Raw genomic sequence first — 24,013 nt, 5'->3', positions numbered from 1 at the left:
CTTTGCCTGGCAAAGCAATGCAGCTACTTTTTCTCCTTCACCCAAAACTCTTTCTCCACGTTTATATTCGGCAATGGCGAAGAGAGGCCGAGTTTCAGCAATAGGACGAAGGGCTGCATTTAAGTGGGGGAAAGAGCAAATCTTGGAAATCAGAGCTGGGAAGACTGGTCTAAGGCAGACAGGAGAGGGATTCCCGTATCTTGGGCCTGGTTCTCTTGGCCCCAGCTTGGGAGCAGTTGCCCCTCCCTGAACAGGGGTTATGAGGTTGTGCCCTTCCTGTGGGCTCACCAGGTGGGGTGGGGAAGAGCCCAAATCTCCCTGTGCACTTCCCACTGATACACTGCAGCCCTCCCTAGAGTCTCATTTGAATGCTGTGGCTCAGACTCAGCTCTGCGGAGGGAAGGTGTGCCACCTTCTGGGCTGGAGTGTTAAGGGACAGCCAGTGTCCCCAGCACCTTGGTGATAGTCTCTTGAGGGGAGGGTGCATCCTAGTGAATCCTAGGGACGGAGCAGGGATCACATGACCCAGTGCCTCTCCCACATGGGAATTCTTCTCCAAGCAACAACTCTGACAGTCCTGCCTGGAGTTTGTTTTTACTAAGGGAGCTGAAATGCCTCTTTCAACTTATCAGAGGCATTCATTTCACACTATGAAGGTTTCACCTCTCCAAGGCCACTGCATGTTTTCACTGTCTCTGAAGTCAGGTCTGCTTTGGACTGTGCCTGGTGAAACAAAACTGAAGTCTGGGCTCTAGGGCAGGCTCTGTCACCAGTGGATGAATGACCTGGAAATGTCAACTATTCTTAGTTTCCTTGTTGCCAGCCGGAGAAAACGATTTCTGTGTTAGTTTCTTACTGCTTCTGCAACAAATTACCACAAACTTTAGTGGCTCTAGATGACACATATTTATTCTCTTACAGTTTTGGAGCTAAGAAATCCAAAGCAAATTTGTTTTTGGCTGCACTAGCGGCATGTGGAAGTTCCTGGGCCAGAATGACCCACACTGGAAATTCCCACGTATGGGATTGAACCTGTGCCACAGCAGTGATCCGAGCCATTGGAGGGACAATGCTGGATGCTTAACCCTCTGCACCACAAGGGAACTCCCAAAGTAAGTTTTATGGGGCTGAAATCAAGGTGTCAGCAGGGCTGCATTCCTTCTAGAGGCTCCAGGGTGGAATCCATTTTCTTGCCTTTTTCACCTTTAAGAAGTCATCTGCAGTCTTTGGCCTGTGGCCCCTTCCTCCATCTTCAAAGCTGATCACTCCAACCTCTGCTTCCTTCATTACATCTCCTTTTCTGTGTCTGAAGGACTCTGTGATTACAGCAGGCTCACAAGATAATCCGAAGTAATCTCCCCATCTCAAGATTCTTGACCTAGACACATCTTCAAAGCCCCTTTTGCATGTAAGGTACTATGTTCCCAGGTTTGAGAACTAGGATATGGGTAACTCTGGGGAACCATTATTCTGTCTACCATAGTCTTCTTATATATAATCTGTTCTCTTCAAACCTTATCCGTTTTTCAGGCTCCAGAAGGGACCTTGTTATCTCATCTAATCTCATCTCAGGCCAAAGGGCCTAGCTTAAGATCTCTAAGGATTGAGGGTCTATAGATGCTTCTAGTTGCTTGTTTTAGTGTTGAAGAGTCTTTTTTTTTTTTGTCTTTTTGCCTTTTCTAGGGCGGCTCCCGTGGCATATGGAGGTTCCCAAGCTAGGGGTCTCATCAGGCCTATGCCAGAGCCACAGCAACTCGGTATCCGAGCCGTGTCTGCAATCTACACCACAGCTCACGGCAACACTGGATCCTCAACCCACTGAGCAAGGCCAGGGGTTGAACCTTCAACCTCATGGTTCCTAGTCAGAGTTGTTAACCACTGCGCCACGACGGGAACTCCAGTATTGAAGACTCTTAAAAGAATTTACTATTCTCTGAATCATCTCCTGGCTATGATATGAGATCTGTGTAGCTCTGCCCGAGTGCTACACAAATTCAGTACTTAGTGGGGAAGCCAAGAAACATCTCAACTGCAGACGATGGAAATCCCACAGAAGAGCCAGAAATTAAGGTGGGGAGTGGTGAAGGAAGGTAAACTGCATGCAACCCTTACATACAGTTTAGTCGTTTAATCCTGGGGGGAAACTGAGGCTCAAAGGGATAGAATAATGTTCCCAAGGTGAGCAAGGGGCAGAGCTGAATAAGAGGGAAAGTGTTCTTTTGAGTCTTCCTCAGCACAGTGTGGGCGTGGGGTCGCTGGGGCCATGGTTTTATATTTTACCAACACTTCTTCGCTCCTGGCATTACAAGCCATCCCAACGAGAGGACCATTGCTTATGGTGAAAATGGCTATTTAGACAGGTTGGAGCTACACATTTGTAGGTGAGATTTAGAGCCTCCATAAAGGAGAGAGAGAGAGGGAGAAAGAGGAATAGTAACTCTTACTTACCTCTGGATATCCAAATGAGAGGAAAAGGGGGAGAATGTTCTGGATGGGAGATGAAGATTGTCACCTGGAAAGGAAGGGAGGTCCAGTGAAGAGTCACTAAAATCCCCTCTAAATTCACTTTGTAGATGAGTGCTAGACACCCCTCAAAGCAGTGGCTTGAAATCATCACTACCATCATCATCATCATCCAAAGACATTTGTCAGAGACTTTGGTCCTTGAGCTAAAGAGAGCTGTGGAGAGTCATACCTCTGCACAGACATGGTGGTGAAGCTGGCAGAGGAAACAAAATCCTGACCCTTAGGACGCACCAGATCTGAGATGGGAAGGAGTGGAGAGGCTTTATTTACCTCCAGGGAGATCCGTGGGCGGCATTTGGAAAAGAGACAACCTATTCCCTCAGCGAGTTCCCAGTCTGAGAGGAAAGCTGGAACACACAGGCACTAAACACATCACCAAAGAGGCAGTGGTGGTAAAGCCAGAGTTGGGGAAAGAGCCATTAGATGTGAGCTTGGTGAAAGAGGAGGAGGTAAGCCTGGAAGCAGGGAGAGGAAAACTCAAGTGGGGAGTTGGTGCCGGAGTGCTGGGGTGGGGGAGGAGCTCGCCAACGTGAGAGGTCTGCGAAGCGGAGACAGGGAGCGAGGAGCAAGCCAGCCGAGGCATTGGACAGAGACTCGCCGAGATCAACTGGTGTGGTCATCCTGTCCTTAACTAGATGGGTCCTAGAGGAGAATACGCATGCCCTTAGATAGGTGAAGACTGCTGGCCCCAAGATCTTGAGTGGTTCCTCACCTGGCTTTCTCTTCCCAGTTCATATCTCAGAACACAGACCCGCAGGGAGCCACTGCTCCCTTCAGAGAAAGACACCCACCCCCCGACTCTCACTCCTGGCATGGCCGTCCCACCTGTCCAGGGAGAAATGGCTCCTGGGTCATTTCTCAGCCTGTCTACTAACCCAGAAACTGATTTCAGGTCAGCCAAGGTGACCTTGTACAACCACTCGTTCACTATCTTCGGGTGGCTTCTCCAGAGACACCATGGTTTTCAGTATCCTGTAATGGACTGTGGACTGCTGTTAATTTAATAAATGTGTGTTGGGCACTGCAGAAACAAAAGCTGACACTGCCCTGTTTCCAAAATGACTAAACATGCACATACACACCACAGTCAGGAAAAAGGGGGAAAACAAACAAACAGGGGTGGCCCCAAATAGCAAGCCTTGCTTATTCTCCAGAAATTTGGACTCCCTAACAGAAACAGTTTGATCCCCAAGTTGTGCTATGCTGGCATCTGAGGGATTGATGTGACTATGATGACTGTGTGAGAAAACTGCTCTTTTCCACCATGAATAGATTAATGGAAACATGGTCATCTTGGCCATTAGCAATGTTTTCCTTTAACTATTTGTGCTTTGTGTTTGGCCAGCCAGTTGTCTGAAGGCCAACTCATTCACAGATTTTGCAAATGAATGTTTTCTTCCCTTTTCTAAATGCATCAGTCTCCAGTCCTTCTTTGACAACTGACACCAACAGATACATGGAACCTGCAGGGCACCATGTCCAGACCTGGTGCCTGGCTCATCCCTCCCTGACTCCTCTGGGGAATCTCATGTGAGGTGATGGAACTGAAGCTGATTCTCAGCCAATCTTGTTTCTGACTCTGATGGAACATGGTTGGTTGTGGCCACACTAGTGCCCGCAGGAGTGGTACATAGCCATTAGTCCCCAGTAGTCTTTTGGGGGAAAATGTGTTTGTTTGAGGATTCTGATATTTCCTGGCATTTGAGAATATAGAGTAGAAAAGGGGTTGGGTTTTGTGTGTGTGTGTTTCTATGACTATTGATAGAATTCTCCATCTTCATATGTTTTATGTTGCTGCCAGTGGGGATTCTGTTAATACAGAGCCTTCTTCCTCATCCAAAAGTTCTGGATTAAAAAAAATTTTTTAAATTAAAGTATAGTTGATTTACAATGTTTCTTCAATTTCTCTTGTACAGCAAAGTGACACAATCATATACAGCACCTTATGCTTTTTTAAAGTGTATAACTCATTATAGTCCCAATAGCTAGTAAAAGCCTACAACACTGGCTTAAAATAAAAATCTTAAGGAAAAAAAAACCTGATTTAATAATTTTGGTTTAAAGCAACTTTATGTCTTCTCCACCATTTAAAAACAATGATTTTACCACCATTTAAAAATAATGTAGACACACTATTATAGTTTGTAACTCCTGGGCTTATTTTCTCATGAAAACCCCAATTGCTTTCTGTTTTGTTTTGTTTTGTTTCCAGAAAGTAAAGTGAGGATTTATTTAAGCAGGAATATGATCTCAGGGGAAGGGTGGGCAGACAAGTGAGTCAAAACCCAATTATTTTGAATTGCCTAAATTTCCTCTACTGTTTTGTCTGGCCATACACCTTAACATCAATTTATTTAAGATTATAAAATTGCAAAATAAAAAGTTCAGCTAAGTAGTTGATAATGAGTAATATCTTTGTAAAAGGAGATTATTTTACTTGATTTATTTATTTTCTTTTTTGGCCTCCCTGGAAGCATATAGAGTTCCTGGGCCAGGGATCAGATCCAAGCCACAGCTGTGAGCTATGCCAAAGTTGTGGCAATGCTGAACCCCACTGTACTGGGCTGGGGATTGAACCTGTGTCCTGGCACTGCAGGGAAACTGCCAATCCCTTCGTGCCACAGCAGGAATTCTGAAATTATTTTATAGAACGCTGAAAGAAGACAGCCTTGATATGTCAACTTAAATTATAATTTCCATATCCTTAGATAACTTTATGTCCTTAAGTTAATACTGTATTAATTTGAGGTAGCAATAAACTATCTTTGGATACCTGAACAACAATTTTTAAAACACTCCTACTGTTACTTAATACATCCTAGTATAGCCAGAAGTAACAGGTTGAAAGCTTATACAAATGCCTTTGGATTATGATAATGTACACACTGAGTATTAAGAAAAGTACAAAATGACTGTGACAGTTGGAAGATGTGTGTGCAAGATAATGGATGTGTTTTTGCTTATCAAGGGGAAAAAAGAATAATTTTATCCTAAACTAAAGATGTTCTAGTTGTGACAAAGTATAAAAGAAAAGATAATATGGAATAAATTTAAAGTTATACCATAAGCTTAGATGGTCTGAAGGGAAGTAAACTTTATTTTCTTGTGTTTAAAATAGCTACAAATAATAAGTTTGAAAGGCATAGTGATATGTGTTAAATTTTTAAATGAAGTCAGCCCAATGTGAATTAATTTACTCATTAGTATTGTATTCTTTACTGAGATTTTTCTGCCTATATATAATCAATTTAATCTATTCCAAAACAGAAGTCTCTTTTTATCATCAACATAGTCTGTTAACTCTCTGTTCTTTTGGTGTGTTTTTACATTTTAATAAAAATAGCTTCTTTTTGTAAGAGTTCATGTTTCTAATAATTATAACTACCAATTTCTGTGTTTTTACAAAATGCTATAATTCTTGCCTTTAAATGCCTATGATGTAATGCAGTTCTGTTTGTGGCTCAGTGGTAACAAACCCGACTAGTATCCATGAAGACATGGGTTTGATTCCTGCCCATGCCCAGTGGGTTAAGGATCAAGTTACTTTTTACCTTATAAAAGGTGAGGTATGAAAAATAGTTTATATTGGACCTTCTCCAGGTGATTGATTAGCGCAACACAATTGTTAGAACCTTTCCATTCAAAACAATGATAACACAGGTTAAGTAGTATGGAAAGTGTCTTTACTAAGATCCTATACTTTTTATGGCCAATTTTCCTCTTTTATAAATTTGAGGCAATGTAATCAAACAAATTGATATAACATTTACTTCTTATGGTCAGATAGATTATTTATATAGGTTCATCAAGAACTCTCCTTTTTCTGGAGTTCCCATTGTGGCTCAGTGGTTAACGAATCTGACTAGGAACCATGAGGTTGCGGGTTCCATCCCTGGCCTTGCTCAGTGGGTTAAGAATCTGGGGTTGCCGTGAGCTGTGGTGTAGGTTGCAGACTCGGCTCGGATCCTGCGTTGCTGTGGCTGTGGTATAGGCCAGTGGCTATGGCTCTGATTCGACTCCTAGCCTGGGAACTTCCATAAACCACAGGAGCGGCCCAAGAAACGGCAAAAAAGACAAAAAAGACAAAAAAAAAAAAAAAAAAAAAAAAGAACTCTCCTTTTTCTTACCAGAATATAATTAACTGAACATCAATTATGCCAAAAATTCTACTTAATTAGGTATGATAAGCCCATTATCAAGGAACAAAGACTGAATTTTACATGTGGGAATGACAACTATGAAGTCCTTCCAGGAAAACTTCTCTGGGACAACTTTATGACTTATGAAACTTCAGCCTCACAGGTAGTAAAATGTTCATTTCTTGGCAGGGCAACAGTATTAACAAATACGGGAATCTTAGAAAAAACAGTGAGAATAAGTGTAGCAAAAATTTTCTGACATGTAAAAGTATTCCCAGCCCTAGGAGTTTTACAAATCTTCAGACAGAAGTTCTCTCTCCAGCCTCAATAACAGGTGGCTCTTGTTCTGTTCACCAAAGAGAATGTGTTTATGTGTTACATCACTTCTTGTTATGCCTTTGGAAATAAACCTCAGTCACATAAAATGAACTATCAATTCGATAACACTGAGTCAGAAAACTGTCAACTTAAGTTATCTCAATAGCAAGAACTTGCCCACATGAAAAGAAAAACCACAGAAGCAAAAACTGACTTAGCTCTTCTTCATTCATGACTGGGTAACACGGGGGTGAGGGTGGGGACATTCTGCACGTAGAGATAAACCCCAAACGACAGGTTATCCTGACTTGTTCAGGACTCCAAAGTAATAAACCTTCACTATTTCTCATCAATGTGGACTCTCTGACAAAAATAATCTTCTCCCTGGTTTTTACTATGCTAACAAGCTAATCTGGAGAATATGGTGGGCCTTTGAGAATGAGACGGGCTGGAACCTGGGACCTGGGGCCCTTTGCTGCAGTGCTTGCACCAGGATAAACATCCGGAGCAACAAAATACAAAAAACTATAAGGGACTAAACATAACTGTGTGCTTGCACAGTTGGGGCAAATTAGGGACCAGAAGATACCAAAAAACCTTAAAAACCAACTACTGGAGTTCCTGTCGTGTCTCAGCGGAAAGGAATCTGACTAGCATCCAGTGGATGCAGCTTCAATCCCAGGCCTCGCTCAGTGGGTTAACCATCCGGTGTTGCTGTGGCTGTGGTGTAGGCTGGTGGCTGCCGCTCCGATTCGACCCCTAGCCTGGGAACCTCCATATGCTGAGGGTACAGCCCTAAAAAGACAAAAAAAAAAAAAAAAAAAAAAAAAACCAACAAAAAACCCCAAAACAAAAAACCAACCTACAACTTCTGAAGAGTGGAGAGCAAAAGCAGATACTGCACATGCCTCCTGCACACATCACCCCCAAAGAGGTGGGAAGACAACCTAAGCCACCCCTCTGGCCTAACTCCTGGACCCATCCCTACCCTCACCCCACATAAGAAACCAGCTCCCCCCTCTGTCCCTGAGGAGAGAGCAAGGGAATCTATTGCTTATTTTCACTCCCCTTTGCTGTACCTGGGGTCTCAATAAAGCCTTGCCTGAATTTCTTTTTCTTTTTCTTTTTTGTCTTTTCTAGGGCCGCTCCCACGGCTTATGGAGATTCCCAGGCTAGGGGGCTAATCGGAGTTGTAGCCACTGGCCTATGCCAGAGCCACAGCAAAGAGGGATCCAAGCCGCGTCTGCAACCTACACCACAATTCACGGCAATGCCAGATCCTTAACCCACTGAGCGAGGCCAGGGATCGAACCCTCAACCTCATGGTTCCTAGTTGGATCCGCTAACCACTGAGCCACGACAGGAACTCTTTGCCTGAGTTTCTTGCCTGGCCTCTTATCAATTTCTAATGACTAAGGAAGGTCAAGAACCCAGATCAATAACAAGCTGCTGATTTCTACCATGAACATGGTAGCTTTGGTCATTTTTTTTTTTCCTTTAATACTTGTTGTGTTTTGTATTTGACAAACCAATCTTTCATTCTAAAGTTGGACTTCCTTTTACTTTTTGCAGTAAATTGTTTTCTCGTCTAAATGTTTCTGTCTCTGAGACCTCAACAGCATCTGCTGTGTGCTGACGCTAATACCATGCTGGAGTTGAGGACTTGGGAATGAATTTGGAGGAAGAGACCTGCTTGTAAATAAATAACTTCCCCTCAAATACTTGGTGGGATGTTAACACCACCTTCATTGGCTCTGACACTCCCTGCAAAAGGAACGGTTCCTCAAAATAAGCACAAGAGGTGCTCCTGAGACCCAGGAAATTGTCCTCTCTGGTGGGTCTATTTACCCGCAGGCTCCTGACTCATTTGTGCCTTCCTTGCCCCCATTCCTGTGCTTCGACCACTCTTTTCTTTTCTTTTTTTTTTTTGGTCTTTTTAAGGCCACACCTGAGGCACATGGAGGTTCCCATGCTAGGGGTTGAATGGGAGCTGTAGCCACTTGTCTATGCCACAGCCATAGCGACATCAGATCCGAGCCACATCTACAGCCTACACCTAAACTCATGGCAATGCCAGATCATTAATCCACAGAGTGAGGCCAAGGATCAAATCTGCATCCTCGTGGATGCTAGTCAGATTCATTTCTGCTGAGCCACAACGGGAGCTCCATGCTTCAACCACTCTTGAATCCTTCAAGGTCCTGGAACATGGCAGCCTCTTCCCACCCCAGGCTTTTTCTGTTTCTCCTGCCTCACAAGCTTTTGCCAGGCTAGCACCTATCATTCCTTCTCACCTCAGCTGAAACATCATTTCCCCAGGCCTTCCCTGATCACCCACAACTTTCATAAAGTCTCTAACCCTCAGAATGGCCTTGATGAACTTTTCACGGTTGAAATAAAGTACTTATTTATGTGATTCTTTGTTTGATGTCCATATTCTTTGCCAGACCATATACTTCTTGAGGATAGGCACTGATTCTGCCTTTACCACCTCCCATGGTGCAAGGCTACTATCCACTCTCACTAAGCATTGATTAAATGAGCAAATGAGCAGTGAGGGTAGCATGAGGGCTTGGAAAGGTTGGATCAGGGAAAGATTAAGTCAGGACGTTTTGTTTTGCAGTTTCATTGTACCTCCTGAGTTGGTTGTTCACCGGGTGACAAAAGCTATTGAAAGAGATGAAATTTCTAGAATATCAGGTTCCAAATTCAAGATTTAAGAGTTTGGAATTATGTGCAATCTTGAGATCATTCATTCAGTCACTCAATACATCCTTTACTAAGCATCTACTATGTGTCAAACGTTAGGAATGGATACAAAAGCAAATACTATACTCTAGTCCTTGTCTTTACCGAGTTCACAGTCTAGTGAGAGAGGCAGATATTAATAAGACATTCACACTCACGATTCAAAATGTAAAATTATAACTGGGTCACGTACTAGAAAGAGAGGCACAAAGTACTCTGACAGCTCCATTAGGGGGTTTTCCCCACCAGAGGGCCTGCCTTTTCTGAAGATGCCTGCTGAGCTGCAGTAGGAAGGATGAATAAGAGGGAACTGGTCAAAGAAGGGCGGTATTGCAGAATTCCTGTCGCGGCTCAGCAGTAATGAATCCTACTAGTATCCATGAGGATGTGGGTTGGATCCCTGGCCTGGCTCAGTGGGTTAAGGATCTGAAGTTTCTGTGATCTATGGTGTTAAGACACAGAGGTGGCTCGGATCTGGTGTTGCTGTGGCTGTGGTGTAGGCTGGCAGCTGCAGCTCCAATTCGACTCCTGGGAAGTTCCACATGTTGCACATGCAGCCCTAAAAAGTAAAAAAGTAAAAGTAGAAAAAAAAATTTAAAAAGGAAGGGCAGTGTTGGGAGACATTTCTCCATGGGTCTCTTGCATTGCTGCATGTCGTATGACCAAAGGCTCTGGCTGCCTTTTCTGTGCTACTTCTCAATGTTTTTAGAGCAAATAGCCTGGTATGATAGAAATAGCATTTTCCCCTGGAGCAGAAGGCAGGCTTGTTTACTGACCAGTATAATAAAAATTCTCTCCCATCATGGGAAAGGAGAGGCAGATTTACTGCTCATTATAGAAGATTCAGGTTCCTTAAACTCAGAGTTCCTCTTCTCTGATGCTGCTCTCTGCATGCACAGAATCTCTTGCGCTGCTCCAGCATCACCTCCTGGAATTTGGGTCCAAGGGAACTGTGTTAAGTCGACCTTCAGCTGGTGTGTTTAGGAATATGCAGGGTATGACCTGCCAAATGAGGAGGCACCAAGCATCCACACAGGATGGGCAGTCAGCTCCATTATGGTCTAGGCTTCCACTTTGGGGAAATGAAAACCCTGGGCCATTTTGATAGTAGGCATAGTTTCAATACACTCACTCAAAGGAAGTAAAGTGACAAGATTTATTACTTACAGATTCTAGAAACAGAGGAGGGGGGTGGGCTATGAGCCAGGGGAGGGACTGTCCTCAGTCCTGGGTCAAAGGCCATCAGGAGACAGAGAGCAAGCAGTTTTTACTTATAAGGTGCTTGAGGGAGCAGCCCACTAACTTTTTGATAGCTCAACTGTAAGTACTTATTTTATTTTATTTTATTTATTTATTTATTTATTTATTTATTTATTTATGCTTCTTAGCGCCACACCTGTGGCACATGGAAGTTTCCAGGTTAGAGATTGAATCGGACCTACAGCTGCCAACCTACACCACAGCCACAGCTACATCAGATCCGAGCTGCGTCTTCGACCTACACCACAGCTCATGGCAATGCCAGATTCTTAACCCACTGGGTGAGGCCAGGGATTGAACCTGCAACCTGATGGTTCCTAGTCAGAATCATTTCCGCTGTTCCACGATGGGAACTCCTATAAGTACCTATTTTAAAAGATGCAAAGCAGGACATTATGGCAGGTATCCTAAACGTGGATCCCTATCTAAATATCTAGACTCTGGGTGTAAGCAGTGTTATACTATAAAATGCCTAGGTAGCCATTCAAAATAGCTGTTTCTTTTTCACAAGAAGTGATGCAAACATGAAGTTCCTGCTGCTTGCTGTGCCATGAACAAATCCTTTGTCTCTGACCTAGGAGTCTTGTCTTCTGCCAGAATCCATGAGGCTGTGGCTGTCTGTGTCACTGGCTTGCAAGCAGTATAAAATCTTGGGCCCGGAGTTCCCATCGTGGCGCAGTGGTTAACGAATTCGACTAGGAACCATGAGGTTGAGGGTTTGGTCCCTGCCCTTGCTTAGTGGGTTAAGGATCTGGCGTTAGCTGTGAGCTGTGGTGTAGGTTGCAGACGCGGCTCGGATCCCGCGTTGCTGTGGCTCTGGTGTAGGCCGGTGACTACAGCTCCAATTAGACCCCTAGCCTGGGAACCTCCATATGCTGCGGGAGCGGCCCAAGAAATAGCTTAAAAAAAAAAAAAGGCCCATCATAGTTATTGACAGGCAAGTAGATGGCACATACAAAGGTCCTGAGGTGAGAGAGAGTAGAGTGAATATAAGGATCTGAAAGAAGGCATGCATGGGCGGGTTAGAGGGAGTAAACTGGGCATGGAATGATGTGAGATGAGGCTGCGAGGTGATGTGCCTGGGGACTTTTGGCCAATCCTGCTGGAGAAGGCCCAGGGGATGTCTTGGATATTTGTCATGACGATATCATTATTATGTAATTCCATCATTACGGAATTAATAAACTGGTTTGGGGGGAGCACAGGACAAGGCTTGGGCCATTCTGAATCTATGAAATAATTCTTAACAAAGAAAGAGGGTGAAAATAGGTGTTTTCTTAGCATCCTGCACTTTGTTAGGAAAAAATTTGCATGCCTGCTACTTTGTAATACTTCTATCAGGGATGAGAGGAAGTTCACTTCCCAACCACCCAAACAAACAAGGATAAGTTTTCGTGGACTATCACCGTTGTCAATCATTTAGGCTACAAAAGAAAGCTTGTTGCTTTAACAGGGAGAAACAATGTCCCTTTAGCATTTGTGAGTATGACTCTGGACAAACCACCTTCTGTCCTCTTCTCTTACAATAAAGGGGTGAAATTGTTTCAGTCTTATAGGAAGAGGAAGGAAGAGAAGGGGGACAGAGGGAGAGACCACCAAGAGAGGGATGTGAAAGCAATGTGGCTAACATCGGATTATTACTTAATGTTATTGTAAAAATAAAGGTATCTGTTGAGAAGCCCTCCAACCCACGCTGGCAATTCAGAACTTTCACTCACTATCTATTAATTAATATATAGCCTGCAAAGAATTGAGCTGACCAGAATCTTTGGCCAAAAAGTTTCCACAAACAGGGGACAAACCATGCAAAGGCTTGTTAAGAAGTTTGTTCTTAGAGTTCCTGTCGTGGCTCAGTGGTTAACGAATCCGACTAGGAACCATGAGGTTGCAGGTTCAATCCTTGTCCTTGCTCAATGGGTTAAGGATCTGGCATTGCTGTGAGCTGTGGTGTAGGCCAGCAGCTGCAGCTCCAATTAGACCCCTACCCTGGGAACCTCCATATGCCGCTGGTGTGGCCCTAGAAAAAGACAAAAACAAAAACAAAAACAAAAAAAAAAGAAGTTTGTTCTTATCTGAAGAGTGATACAAAATCACTGAAGGATCTAGAAAGAGATAACTTCGTTGAGCTTGCATGTCAAGAGAGAGGAGCTCAAGTTATGGAGATTATTCATCTTCTGAGATTAACCTCTCCTGGGGGAAATCAAAAGTTATCAAAAGTTGTCTCATTTTTACTCCTTGCTACTTTGTTGCAGTCCCAGTCTTGCCAGATCCAGATCCTTTCTCACACCTTTTTTTTTTCTTCATTTTTGGCCGCCCTGAGTCCTATAGAATTCCTAAGCTAGGGATCAGATCTCTGAGCCGCAGTCATGACCTAAGCCACAGCTGTGGCAACCAGATCTTTAAACCACTGTGCCCAGCTGCGGATTGAACCCACACCCCAGCACTCCCAAGACACTACTGATCCCGTTGCGCCACAGAGGGAACTCCTTTTCTCACTCATTTTCACTGGCTTTTCAAAAAGGAAGAAAAACAGCACCAGGTCTCAGAGCATTCTTGGGAATTTCCCACTGTCTCCAGCTTTTCCTTTAAATAATCTGTACATCAGTTGCTCTCTGACCCTCTACTCTCAGGCCTGGCTGTGGGAAACAGCTTGGAGAAGGAGAGTAGGTCAGGCAGGGTGCTGCTGGGCTCAGGGAGAGACTAAATAGCAGCCTTGTTTGGGGCACCATGGATTACAGAACTCAATTGTGACCAGTTTCAACCCGGCCAAGGGCCTAGATGCATGGAGTGCTGGAGAGGAAAAGGTAGAAGCTGCCAGAAAAGCCCAGAAACTGCCAGTGAGAAAACAGAGAAAAGTGAGTGTGAGGTTGAGTCACTGGCCCCGGGAGCCCCCAGATCATAGCCTTAACAGCTCTTCTGCTGGCAGATGCCTCAGGGAGATCTGGCCCAAGTTTTCAAAACTCTCCAGGGTTTCTCAATCGCCTTGGTGGCAGGGCTCCACCCCCACCACTTTCAAGCCTGGTAGTTCCTTCATTGACACATAGCTCAGTTCCCATAAATGGGATGGTGTGGGGCGTGGGGGAGTGGAGTGGGACAGGTATAAGAGGAAGTTCAAGGTCTGAGGAAGTGTCCTGCCTACGCTGTGGGCTGCAGGAGGCTGACGGCACAGGAAGAAGCCACACAGCCACCCCTCTTCTACAGCCAGGATGGGTCTGAGGGTGGCTCAGACAGGTCTCTGGGTTGGCCCTTGAGCCACTGCACAGAGGGACTGGCCTCCTACCTGCAGAGTGGGAGGGGCAGTGGGAAGGAGAGGGAAGGGGGTGGAAAGCAGAGATGGGGAGGGAGGGAGGAGGAGCCTGGTCTGAGGAGGCCCTTGACCTTGATTCCCTGATTGGGGTGGCTGGGGGCCGGGGATGGGGTGGAGGGGTAGCGGGGGGGGGTGCGGTGATGGGGAGCAGAAGGATGGGCAGGAGATACTTGCAGGAGGTGGTCTCACCTTGCATTTCCTTTCAGGTTTTGTGGCCCTGGTGCTGCTCCAGAGCTGTAAGTAACCCCCTTTTAAGTCCCAGGAGGTGTGGGTGTGGCAAGGGCTGTGAGGAGGAGACCTGAGCACTGACAGAGTGTGTTTCCAATTTCTTCTGTGGCTTAAATGGCTGAGAAATATTAGCATTTGTTAAACCCAGGTGATGAGGTAATGAGTATATAGATGTTTATCATACTACTACTCCCTACTTTTCTACTACTTTTCTATATATTTAAACAATTTCAAAATTAAAATTTTTCAAAGACTCAGATTCAGTGAAGTCTTCAACTAAGGGTCTGGTGGGAACCACTAACAGGAGCCCAGAGACAGCAACGATGAAGGATGCTCACTGCCAGAGGGCAGAAGAGGCCTACTTTGCAGCAGGAGAAATCAGAATGAGAGGAGAGGAGGAATTGATCCATTGAGCTATTGTACCCCAGCTTGAGGGATGGACCAAGAGAGCCTAGGGACTGCTGTTCTGGGTGGGTTGCAAGTTAGGGGCACTCCCACAGGAAGGCAGAGAAGAGATGAGCCAGAGAATCTCAGATCAAATACTCCACTGAAGGTCCTGCGAGAATCTCCCCTGAAGGCCAGGGTCTTCTGACACTGGCTGTTGAAGACTGGGCACCTCCTCTCCTTCAAAGCCACTGCCTCCAGGAAGCCTTCTTTACTTGCACCAGGTCCCATTTCATCTTTATTCATCAGCCTGCTCCCCTCGCACCCCACCCTGGCAGTATATTTATCCATTGCATTTGATCTTTTCTAAGCGTTTTCAGAATTGACCTTATTATTTTGCTTTTTAGGGCTGCACCCGAGGCATATGGAAGTTCCTAGGCTAGGGGTTCAATCTGAGGTACAGCTACTGGCCTACACCACAGCCACAGCAATGCCAGATCCTTAACCCACTGAGAGGGGCCACGGATCAAATCCACAACCTCATGTTTCCTAGTCAGATTTGTTTCTGCTGTGCCATGATGGGAACTCCGGAATAGGGCCTTATTTTCATCAAACAAGAACAAAAAGGCAGAGGCACCTGAGCCAGACCCTTTCATTTAGGATTCTAATTTTGCTCACAATTCTGTCCATCTATCCCGCCCCCTAAAATCCCATTGGTGTGCAGCTTGGGGCTCAGGCTCAATCCTGGCCCAGGCCCCACCCTAGCCTTCTCCTTCAGGTGCTGCCTACAAGCTGGTTTGCTACTATACCAGCTGGTCTCAGTACCGGGAGGGTGATGGGAGCTGCTTCCCAGATGCCATCGACCCCTTCCTCTGCACCCACATCATCTACAGCTTTGCCAACATAAGCAACAATGAGATTGACACCTTGGAGTGGAATGATGTGACGCTCTATGACACACTGAACACACTCAAGAACAGGTTGGGCCATGGGCTGGCCAGGGCTGGAGGAAGATGGAGGGTTAGCCGGGCTGGCTTCAGGGCAGAGTCCCTCTGCCCAAGGGGATGGCCCTCAGTACTCCCCTCTGGGTGGAGAGTAGGAGGGCCTCGGCTTCAGTGAGAGGAGGTGATGAGGGGAAGTGGCAGGTTATTGAAAGAGGCAGACTGTAGAAGAAGGTGCAGCTGAGCTCCCTTGGGAAAGGGAGGCATGTCTCTCATCACCTCTCCATGGAGCATCAGAGTGTTCATGGCTCTATTTTGTCATAGCCTGGCTTCCCCATTGGAGGGAATGAAATTGGGCAGCATACCTAGGAGTAACTGCCACAAATACTTAGCAGTTCTTAGCCTACTAAATCTCAGGGTTGGAAGGAAGGACCTCCCACTCCAAGCTAGAAGCCTTCCACAGCCTCCCAAACATGGGGCCACCCCATGCTCCAACAACTTCCCTTCACCCCTACCCTCCTGCTTCCCTGTGCTCCACAGGAACCCCAACCTGAAGACCCTCCTGTCTGTTGGAGGATGGAACTTTGGTTCTCAAAGGTAGGACACATTCCCCAGAGGATGATGGAGTAGGAAGAGGCGTAAGTTTCTCCTCACCTGCTATGTGTGGGGCAGGTGGTCACGGGGATCCCAAACTGGTCAGGCACAGGGTCCTAAATGGTTTTCAGGGGTCTACCTCATGTACAACCAATAAATCAGAGCCCAAAAGGGAAAGGGACTTGCCAAGAGTCACACAGCAAGGTAAGGCTTCTGATTTCCTGCAAATGCTCTTTTAAACTGCTTCTCAGACATGAAAGCAAAGACATTTGGGGGCTACTATCCGAAGGGGCTGGAAAGAGAGAGATGAAATGAAAGGAAACATTTGGAAGTGGAGGCCCTGGGAAGACTTCATGGAGTGGGTAGAGTAGGAGCTCTGAAAAGGGGACAAGGTATGGCCATGAGAGCTCCCATGCATGTCATGCATCCTGTCCAGCCATTATCACATGTAATCCTCATAACAGCACTACGTGATATATTTATGCCCATTTTAGAGATGAGGAAGCTGAGGCTCAGGTTATAACCTGCTCAATGTGTCTTGGATAGTAGATGATAGATCCAAGGATATCTGGCTCCAAAGCGTACACTCTAAGATGCCTAGAGATGGGTCTTGTCCCAAACATGGCCTCTTAGAGCTGTGTGGGTTTGGGCTCCATATGTCCCAGAGACCTACCCCCAGAGGGCCGAGGCATTCAGCATTTTGGTGCTGAGAATTCTATTGGGGTGATTTCGGTTCCAGATTTTCCAAAATAGCCTCCAACACTCAGAGTCGCAGGACTTTCATCAAGTCGGTGCCACCATTCCTGCGGACCCATGGCTTTGATGGACTGGACCTAGCCTGGATCTTCCCTGGGCGGAGAGACAAGCGGCATCTCACCACTCTAGTCAAGGTGCTGGTCGGGTTGGGGAAAGGAACAGGGAGGGTACAAGCTGTCTTCAGGGATGTTCTCCTGAGGCAGGCAAGGGAGGATTGAGGCCTCCTGGCTGCAGGATCCTGAGATCTGGACCAGAGATAAGACCCGAACTGGTCTGTGTCCTGAGATCTTACCCAGCGAGGAAGAATCACATGACACCGTGGGAGATGGATAGGGCTTCTAAGAGGCAGAGGTCACTAAGCAGAGTGCCCGCTCCTCTCTGCCCAGATAGGGGAGCATCACTGGCCCCTCTTCATTCCCACATGGATGCTGCCTACTCTCCAGCATGCACTGCATCGGAGACAGCCCCATCTGGGGCAGCCCAAGCATCTCTAGTTACCCCAGGGACATAGTGATCATTTAAACAAATCGTTCACAAAAACAATACAAATCGTTTTAATTTTGTGTTCTCATGCACAAGCTTGAACAAGGCACAGACCAACAGGCAAATTTCTTCCAACATCAACTGTGGGCCAAGGGGGATCACCCTCTATTTTTATGGACCCTCCAGGACAGAGAATAATTGAGTGTTGATAGGTCTGCATGGGGTGTAGGGAGGAGATTGGTCCAAACAGTTTTGAAGGAAAAGGATGGGTGAGCCTGAGGACGGAACCACTTTATCATTCCCACTGAGCCCCAGTCAAGTTGGGGATGATGGCAGACAGGAAGGCCAATGATGTGCCCAGAGATCTTTCTCTATAAGGCTTGTGCTCATTTGCTTCTCTCCCAACCAGGAGATGAAGGCTGAGTTTGTAAGGGAAGCCCTGCCTGGAACAGAGCGGCTTCTGCTCAGCGGAGCGGTGTCTGCAGGGAAGGTCGCCATTGACAGAGGCTATGACATCGCCCAGATATCTCAGTGAGTCTCCAACCCATTCTGCCCTCACTCTCCATTCCATGTTGAGTCAGAAGACTGGGCTTCCAGTCCTAGTTCCTCCAAAGGCTTGATGTGTGACCCTGAGCACACTCAAGTCACTTTCCCTCTCTGTGCCTCAGCCTCCCCATCTGTCAAATGGGCATAATAATCCCTATTCTTCCTTTTCGCTTGGGGTATTATGCTGACCAGTTGAGACAGTTGCTATGAATGTATGTATCTGTGGAAGAGAAGGTAGGGAAAGTTAAACAGCCAGTCAGTAACAAGCATTGCTCCACGTCTGCCTGAGCAGAGTGCTAGTCTCTGGAGAGGCAACACAGCAGGAACCCTTCCTTCCATTTCTAGACTGCTGGGGTCCACAAGGTGCAGGGGACCCCTCTCCTGTTTGCCTTGCCCCTCCTCCTAGCCAGCCCTCTAATGCATGTGAGAATGAGCAGTCCCCAGTCAAACAGTCTGTCCCCATGGAACAAAGCCATGGGTCTTAGGAAACCCAAGAGTAAGAAACAAAAGCTCTTCACTCTGACTTTCCTTTTTTTCCCGAAGGGCTGTACCCACGGAATGTGGAGGTTCCCAGGCTAGGGGTTTAATTGGAGCTACAGCTGCTGGCCTACACCACAGCCACGCCAGATCCGAGCCACACCACAGCCCACGGCAACACCAGATCCTTAACCCACTGAATGAAGCAAGGGATCAAACCTGCAACCTCATGGTTCCTAGTTGGATTTGTTTCCTCTCCGCCATGATGGGAACTCCTCTTCACTCTGACTTTAGAATCTTCTTTAGGGTCTTAGGGAAACGTAGACAAGGTGTTTTAATTGATCACTTAGCAGGTGGGAATGAGATGGCTCTCAACCATTTGCCTCAAGCACCTGAAACTCATGTTCATGTAATCCACAGGAGACCTTCCAACTGCATGTGCGGCAATCTCCCCACCACAAGGAATCATAAGTTCAGGTCATCATTTGGTCCTGCTCTTTCTGCACAAGGCTGTTGATGCAACTTATTTTTTTTTTTTTGAACTTGTCCTTAAAGTATTTATTTTATTTTTTAAAGTTTTTCTTGAAGTAGAGCTGATTTACAATTTTTTTTTTTCCTTTTTAGGGCTGTACCCATAGTATATGGAGGTTCCCAGTCTAGGGGTTGAATCGAAGCTACAGCTGCTGGTCTACATCATAGCCACAGCGATGCAGGATCAGAGCCACACCTGCGACCTGCACCACAGCTCAGAGCAACATTGGATCCTTAACCCACTGAACAAGGGATCAAACCTGCAACCTCATGGCTTCTAGTCGGATTCATTTCTGCTGAGCCACAACAGGAACTCCATTCACTTTAAAAAAAATTTTTTTTTTTTGATTTACAACATAGTGATCATTTCTGCTATACAGCAGAGTGATTCAGTTATACATGTACACATATCCATTCACTTTCAGATTCTTTTTTCTTTTCTTTTCTTTTTTTTTTTTTTAGGGCTGCACCCGCAGCATATGAAAGTTCCCAGGCTAGGGGTCAAATCGGGGCTGCAGCTGCTGGCCTACACCACAGCCACGGCAACACCAGAACCAAGCTGCGTCTGTGACCTATGCCACAGCCCAAGGCAATGCTAGATCCTTAACCCACTGAGCGAGGCCAGGAATCGAACCCGTGTCCTCATGGATACTAGTCAGGTTCATTACTCTAAGTCACAACAGGAACTCCACTTTCAGATTCTTTTCTCACATAGATTATCACAGACTATTGGGTAGAGTTCCCTGTGCTGTACAGCAGGTCCCCTTTGACCAATCAATGTTGATGCCACGTTTAATCTGCTTTCACCAAGGTGAATGTGGCCCAAGTTGAGAGGGTGAGGTGAGATGGAGGCCAGCTCCTAACTGTGTGCTGGGGGCAGAACGGAAGAACACTGTTCTTGTCTTAAATGCACTTGTGGGGCTCTGAGCCCACTCCCCAGTATGGCACAGGTGAGGTGGTCCAGCAGCCTAGGCAGTGAGTTGCCAGGTTCTACTGGGTTGGGGGTTAATGTGTTTCTTCTGGTTACCTGTTACTCCTGCTCACATCCCCTGGGGTGGGGCCTGTGTGGCCAAGAACCTTCTTAATTTTTCACGTTTTCCTCCATCCCCTCTTCCACAGACACCTGGACTTCATCAGCCTTTTGACCTATGACTTCCACGGTGCCTGGCGCCAAACTACAGGACACCACAGTCCCCTGTTCCGAGGCCAGGGGGATGCAAGTTCCGACAGATTCAGCAATGCAGTGAGTGCCCCAGTGGAGGGAGAGTCGGGTGGGGGGTACCACAGAGACCTGCCACCTGACGGAGCTCACACTCCAACCTCTCTACGCCTCAGTAATCCTGCAAGGGATGACTTCACAGATGAGGAAACTGAGGCCGCAGTTTATGCATCTCCAAAGCTCAGGGACTGGGGAGATGGCATGTCCCTAAAGAATCAGTACAGGGAGGGCATTCCCTTAGTGACTCAGCAGTTAATGAACCTGGCTAGGATTCCTGAGGATGCGGGTTTGATCCCTGGCCTTGCTCAGTGGGTTAAGGATCCGGCATTGCCATGAGCTGTGGTGTAGGTCACAGAAGCAGCTTGGATCCTGTGATGCTGTGGCTGTGGGACCAACAGCTGTAGCTCTGATTCGACCCCTAGCCTGGGAACTTCCATATGCCATGAGTGCAGCCCTAAAAAACAAACAAACAAACAAACAAACAAAAAGCAATTACATCCGGTTACTTATGATAGAACGTGATGAAAGCTAATATGAGAAAACGAGTGTATATATATGAATATGTGTATATATGTGTGTGTGTGTGTGTGTGTATGACTGGGTCACTTTACTATATGGCAGAAATTGACAGAATATTGTAAATCAACTATTAAAAAAAAAAAGAATCAGGACATCTCCTGTTGGGCCTACAGGGAGGGCCAAGTGAAGGCAGAGGGCAGATGGGAGGGAACACAAAGGGGGCTGGGGGCTGAGAAAGCAAGAGTCTAGTCTAGATTTTGCTGTGTATCCTGAGCCAATCACCTGAATTCTGCAACTGTCAGATACTGCCAATCCCTTCCTATACCTAAAAGGATATTTTTGAGATTGAAACTATACAATGCATTTTATCTGTTTATTTTTTGATTTTTAGGGCTGCACCTGAGGCATATGGAAGTTCCCAGGCTAGGGGTCAAATGAGCTGCAGCTGCCAGCCTACACCACAGCCACAGTAACATGGGATCCAAGCCACATCTGCAACCTACACCACAGCTCATGGCAACATTGGGTCCTTTAACCCATTGAGCAAAACCAGGGATCAAACCCGCATCCTCAAGGATACTAATTGGGTTCATTACCAGTGAGCCACAATGCGAACTCCTATACAATGCATTTTAGACTGACCTTACGGGTCCCCAGAAAGGAGGGAAGTCCAAATGACCCAGCACTCTACCTTTCAAGGCAGCAGTGCGATCTGCACAGCCTTCCTCCTCCTGCACCACCAGCACCTAACTGTTCAACCTGTCCTTCCTCACCCACATCCAGGACTATGCTGTGAGCTATGTGCTGAGGCTGGGGGCCCCAGCCAATAAGCTGGTGATGGGTATCCCCACTTTTGGGAGGAGCTTCACTTTGGCCTCTTCCAAGACAGACGTGGGAGCCCCGGCATCAGGGCCAGGAATACCAGGCCGGTTCACCAAGGAGAAAGGGATCCTTGCCTACTATGAGGTATGAGTTGAGGCGGGGGAGGTAAGTTTTCCCACACTGCCAGCAGCCCTGGGGAAGGTAAGCCTCCTATCCCACCCTCACTTTTACTCCACTGGGAATTAAAAAAAGAAAAATTCCAGGAGTTCCTGCTGTGGCACAGTGGGTTGAGAATCCGACTGCAGCAGCTTGGGTTGCTGTGGAGGCATGGGTTCAATCCCCAGCCCAGCGCAGGCACAGTGGGTTAAAGGATCTGGCTGGTGTCGCAGTTGCAGCGCAGGTTGCAGCTGCAGCTCAGATTCGATCTGTGGCCAGGGGAATTTCATACCCTGAGTGTAGGGAAAAAAAAAAAAGTTCCAGCAGATCCAGCACTTTGGTGAAGAGAGAGGTGGGGGGCAGGCATATCCTGTCTACATCCCTCTCCAGACAAGAGGCAGTTTCTTCTATTTTGGCCCAAGCTCTGCTGTCTGTGCTGCCTTGGGCCAGTCCTCAGTGTCAGCCCACCTTTTCCCATATCCCTGTTTAAGATGCAGGAAGCTAATTAGAGTCCCCTTGATGCCCTCAGTCACAGAACCCTGGGATATTTACAACTGTTTTAAGTCAAGTTGAGTGAAGCCTGCAGTTCAAGGGGCAAGTGTACCCTGCAGAAGGAAATGAGGGGCTGAAGGGGATTTGGGGAATGGCAGCTTTTCCGTGACCTGCAAAGTCTAGCGCGGTCCCCCATATCACGCCTGCTGTTTTCTCTGCTCAGATCTGTGACTTCCTCCAAGGAGCCACAGTCCGTAGACCCCTTGGCCAGCAGGTCCCCTATGCCACCAAGGGCAACCAGTGGGTGGGGTATGATGACCAGGAGAGCGTCAAAAACAAGGTAGGTTCCTAAGACCACACCCAGGATGAAGAGGGGGAGGGAAGCTCCTTGCCCTGAGGGTGGGGCTGGGCTACAGGTGTCTTTTGGCTCTCAGGTGGCTACTTTTCTCTCCCCTGGGGAGGTGCCCACATAGCACACTCCCCACATATACACCCTGGCCTGGGACCCCAACTCTGCCCCCTCTGGGTCTCCCTCCCAGGCAAAGTACCTGAAGAGCAGGCAGCTGGCTGGTGCTATGGTGTGGACCCTGGACTTGGATGACTTTCGGGGCAACTTCTGTGGGCAGAACCTACGCTTTCCTCTCACCAGTGCCATCAAGGATGTGCTTGCTGCGGCGTAGCCTCTGTCCTTGGCACATGGCGGGGCAGGGATGGCCCTTGCCCCTTGGCTCTCACTGGCTAGGAGTCGGAGTACCTGCCCTGATGGGTCCCTTGCTGAGCCTCAGGCTCCCTCCCTGGGGCCCATGCAGAGGCCACAGCTCTACCACCTGAGAGCAGCTCTAGTGGACAGGCAGGCAGGAGTGGTGCTGCAGGACCGGCACCATGTAAGACATGGGTCAGCACACACCTGCTGACTAGTGAGAATGCCCAGGGACTCCAGGCTCCCCCCTCCAAGGAGATTTCTTCATCTCCCTTGCCCCCAGTCCTCCGTGCTAGGGGGCACCATTTTGGCAAGCTCCACCACCACACAGCCAACCATCTCACAAGAAGCAGCAGCCACACTAATTATATCCTCTGCAAAGCCTGACTTGAAACTTTCACCCAGAAACATACTCATGGCCCCCTCCCACTTCCTTTCCTAATTCTGCAGCTGCTCAATAAAGCACCAGCGCTCATCATTTGTTGCCATTTGCTTCAGTCTATCTCTGTGGCCTCACTGGACCCACTGGGCTCATCTCCCCCAGCTCTTCGGGATTCCCCCCTCTCAGGCTCAGGAGCCCTGAGTTGCAGAACATGAGACCATCCTGTTCTCTGCTGGGCCCCAGAAAGGAGGCCGGCATCCTCAGATCCATCAGTCGTAGACTTCACCCAAGGTAGCTGGTGGCCGTCCAGATCTTCAAGGCATTGCTGTCCAGACTTCTTAATGCAGTTGCTTGTTGAAAGAAGCCTTTTCTGTTTCCAAGAGGCTAGCAGGCACCAGGAAGGAAGCCCTTTAACCCCAACCCTTCATCTTCTCTCACCCTGGGGAGGTGGAGGAGCCAACATAGGGCCAGGTTAGAGAGCCCTA

At 47.1% G+C, this 24,013-nt stretch overlaps 1 protein-coding gene across 1 annotated transcript; it reads left to right on the top strand.

The window, feature by feature from the left end:
* On the top strand, positions 14,132-23,624 carry CHI3L1 (chitinase 3 like 1). Its single transcript, NM_001001540.1, is given in 10 exon segments — positions 14,132-14,222; positions 14,505-14,534; positions 15,689-15,890; positions 16,392-16,448; positions 17,185-17,335; positions 18,094-18,215; positions 20,358-20,481; positions 21,760-21,942; positions 22,670-22,786; positions 22,986-23,624. Coding segments are annotated over 10 exon segments (1,152 nt in total). The 5' UTR covers positions 14,132-14,197; the 3' UTR covers positions 23,127-23,624.

Source organism: Sus scrofa, chromosome 9, assembly GCF_000003025.6.
Source record: "Sus scrofa isolate TJ Tabasco breed Duroc chromosome 9, Sscrofa11.1, whole genome shotgun sequence".
NCBI classification, from domain to species: domain Eukaryota; kingdom Metazoa; phylum Chordata; class Mammalia; order Artiodactyla; family Suidae; genus Sus; species Sus scrofa.
Note: the sequence above shows the minus strand (reverse complement) of the source record. Positions and strands in the feature narration are given on the sequence as shown.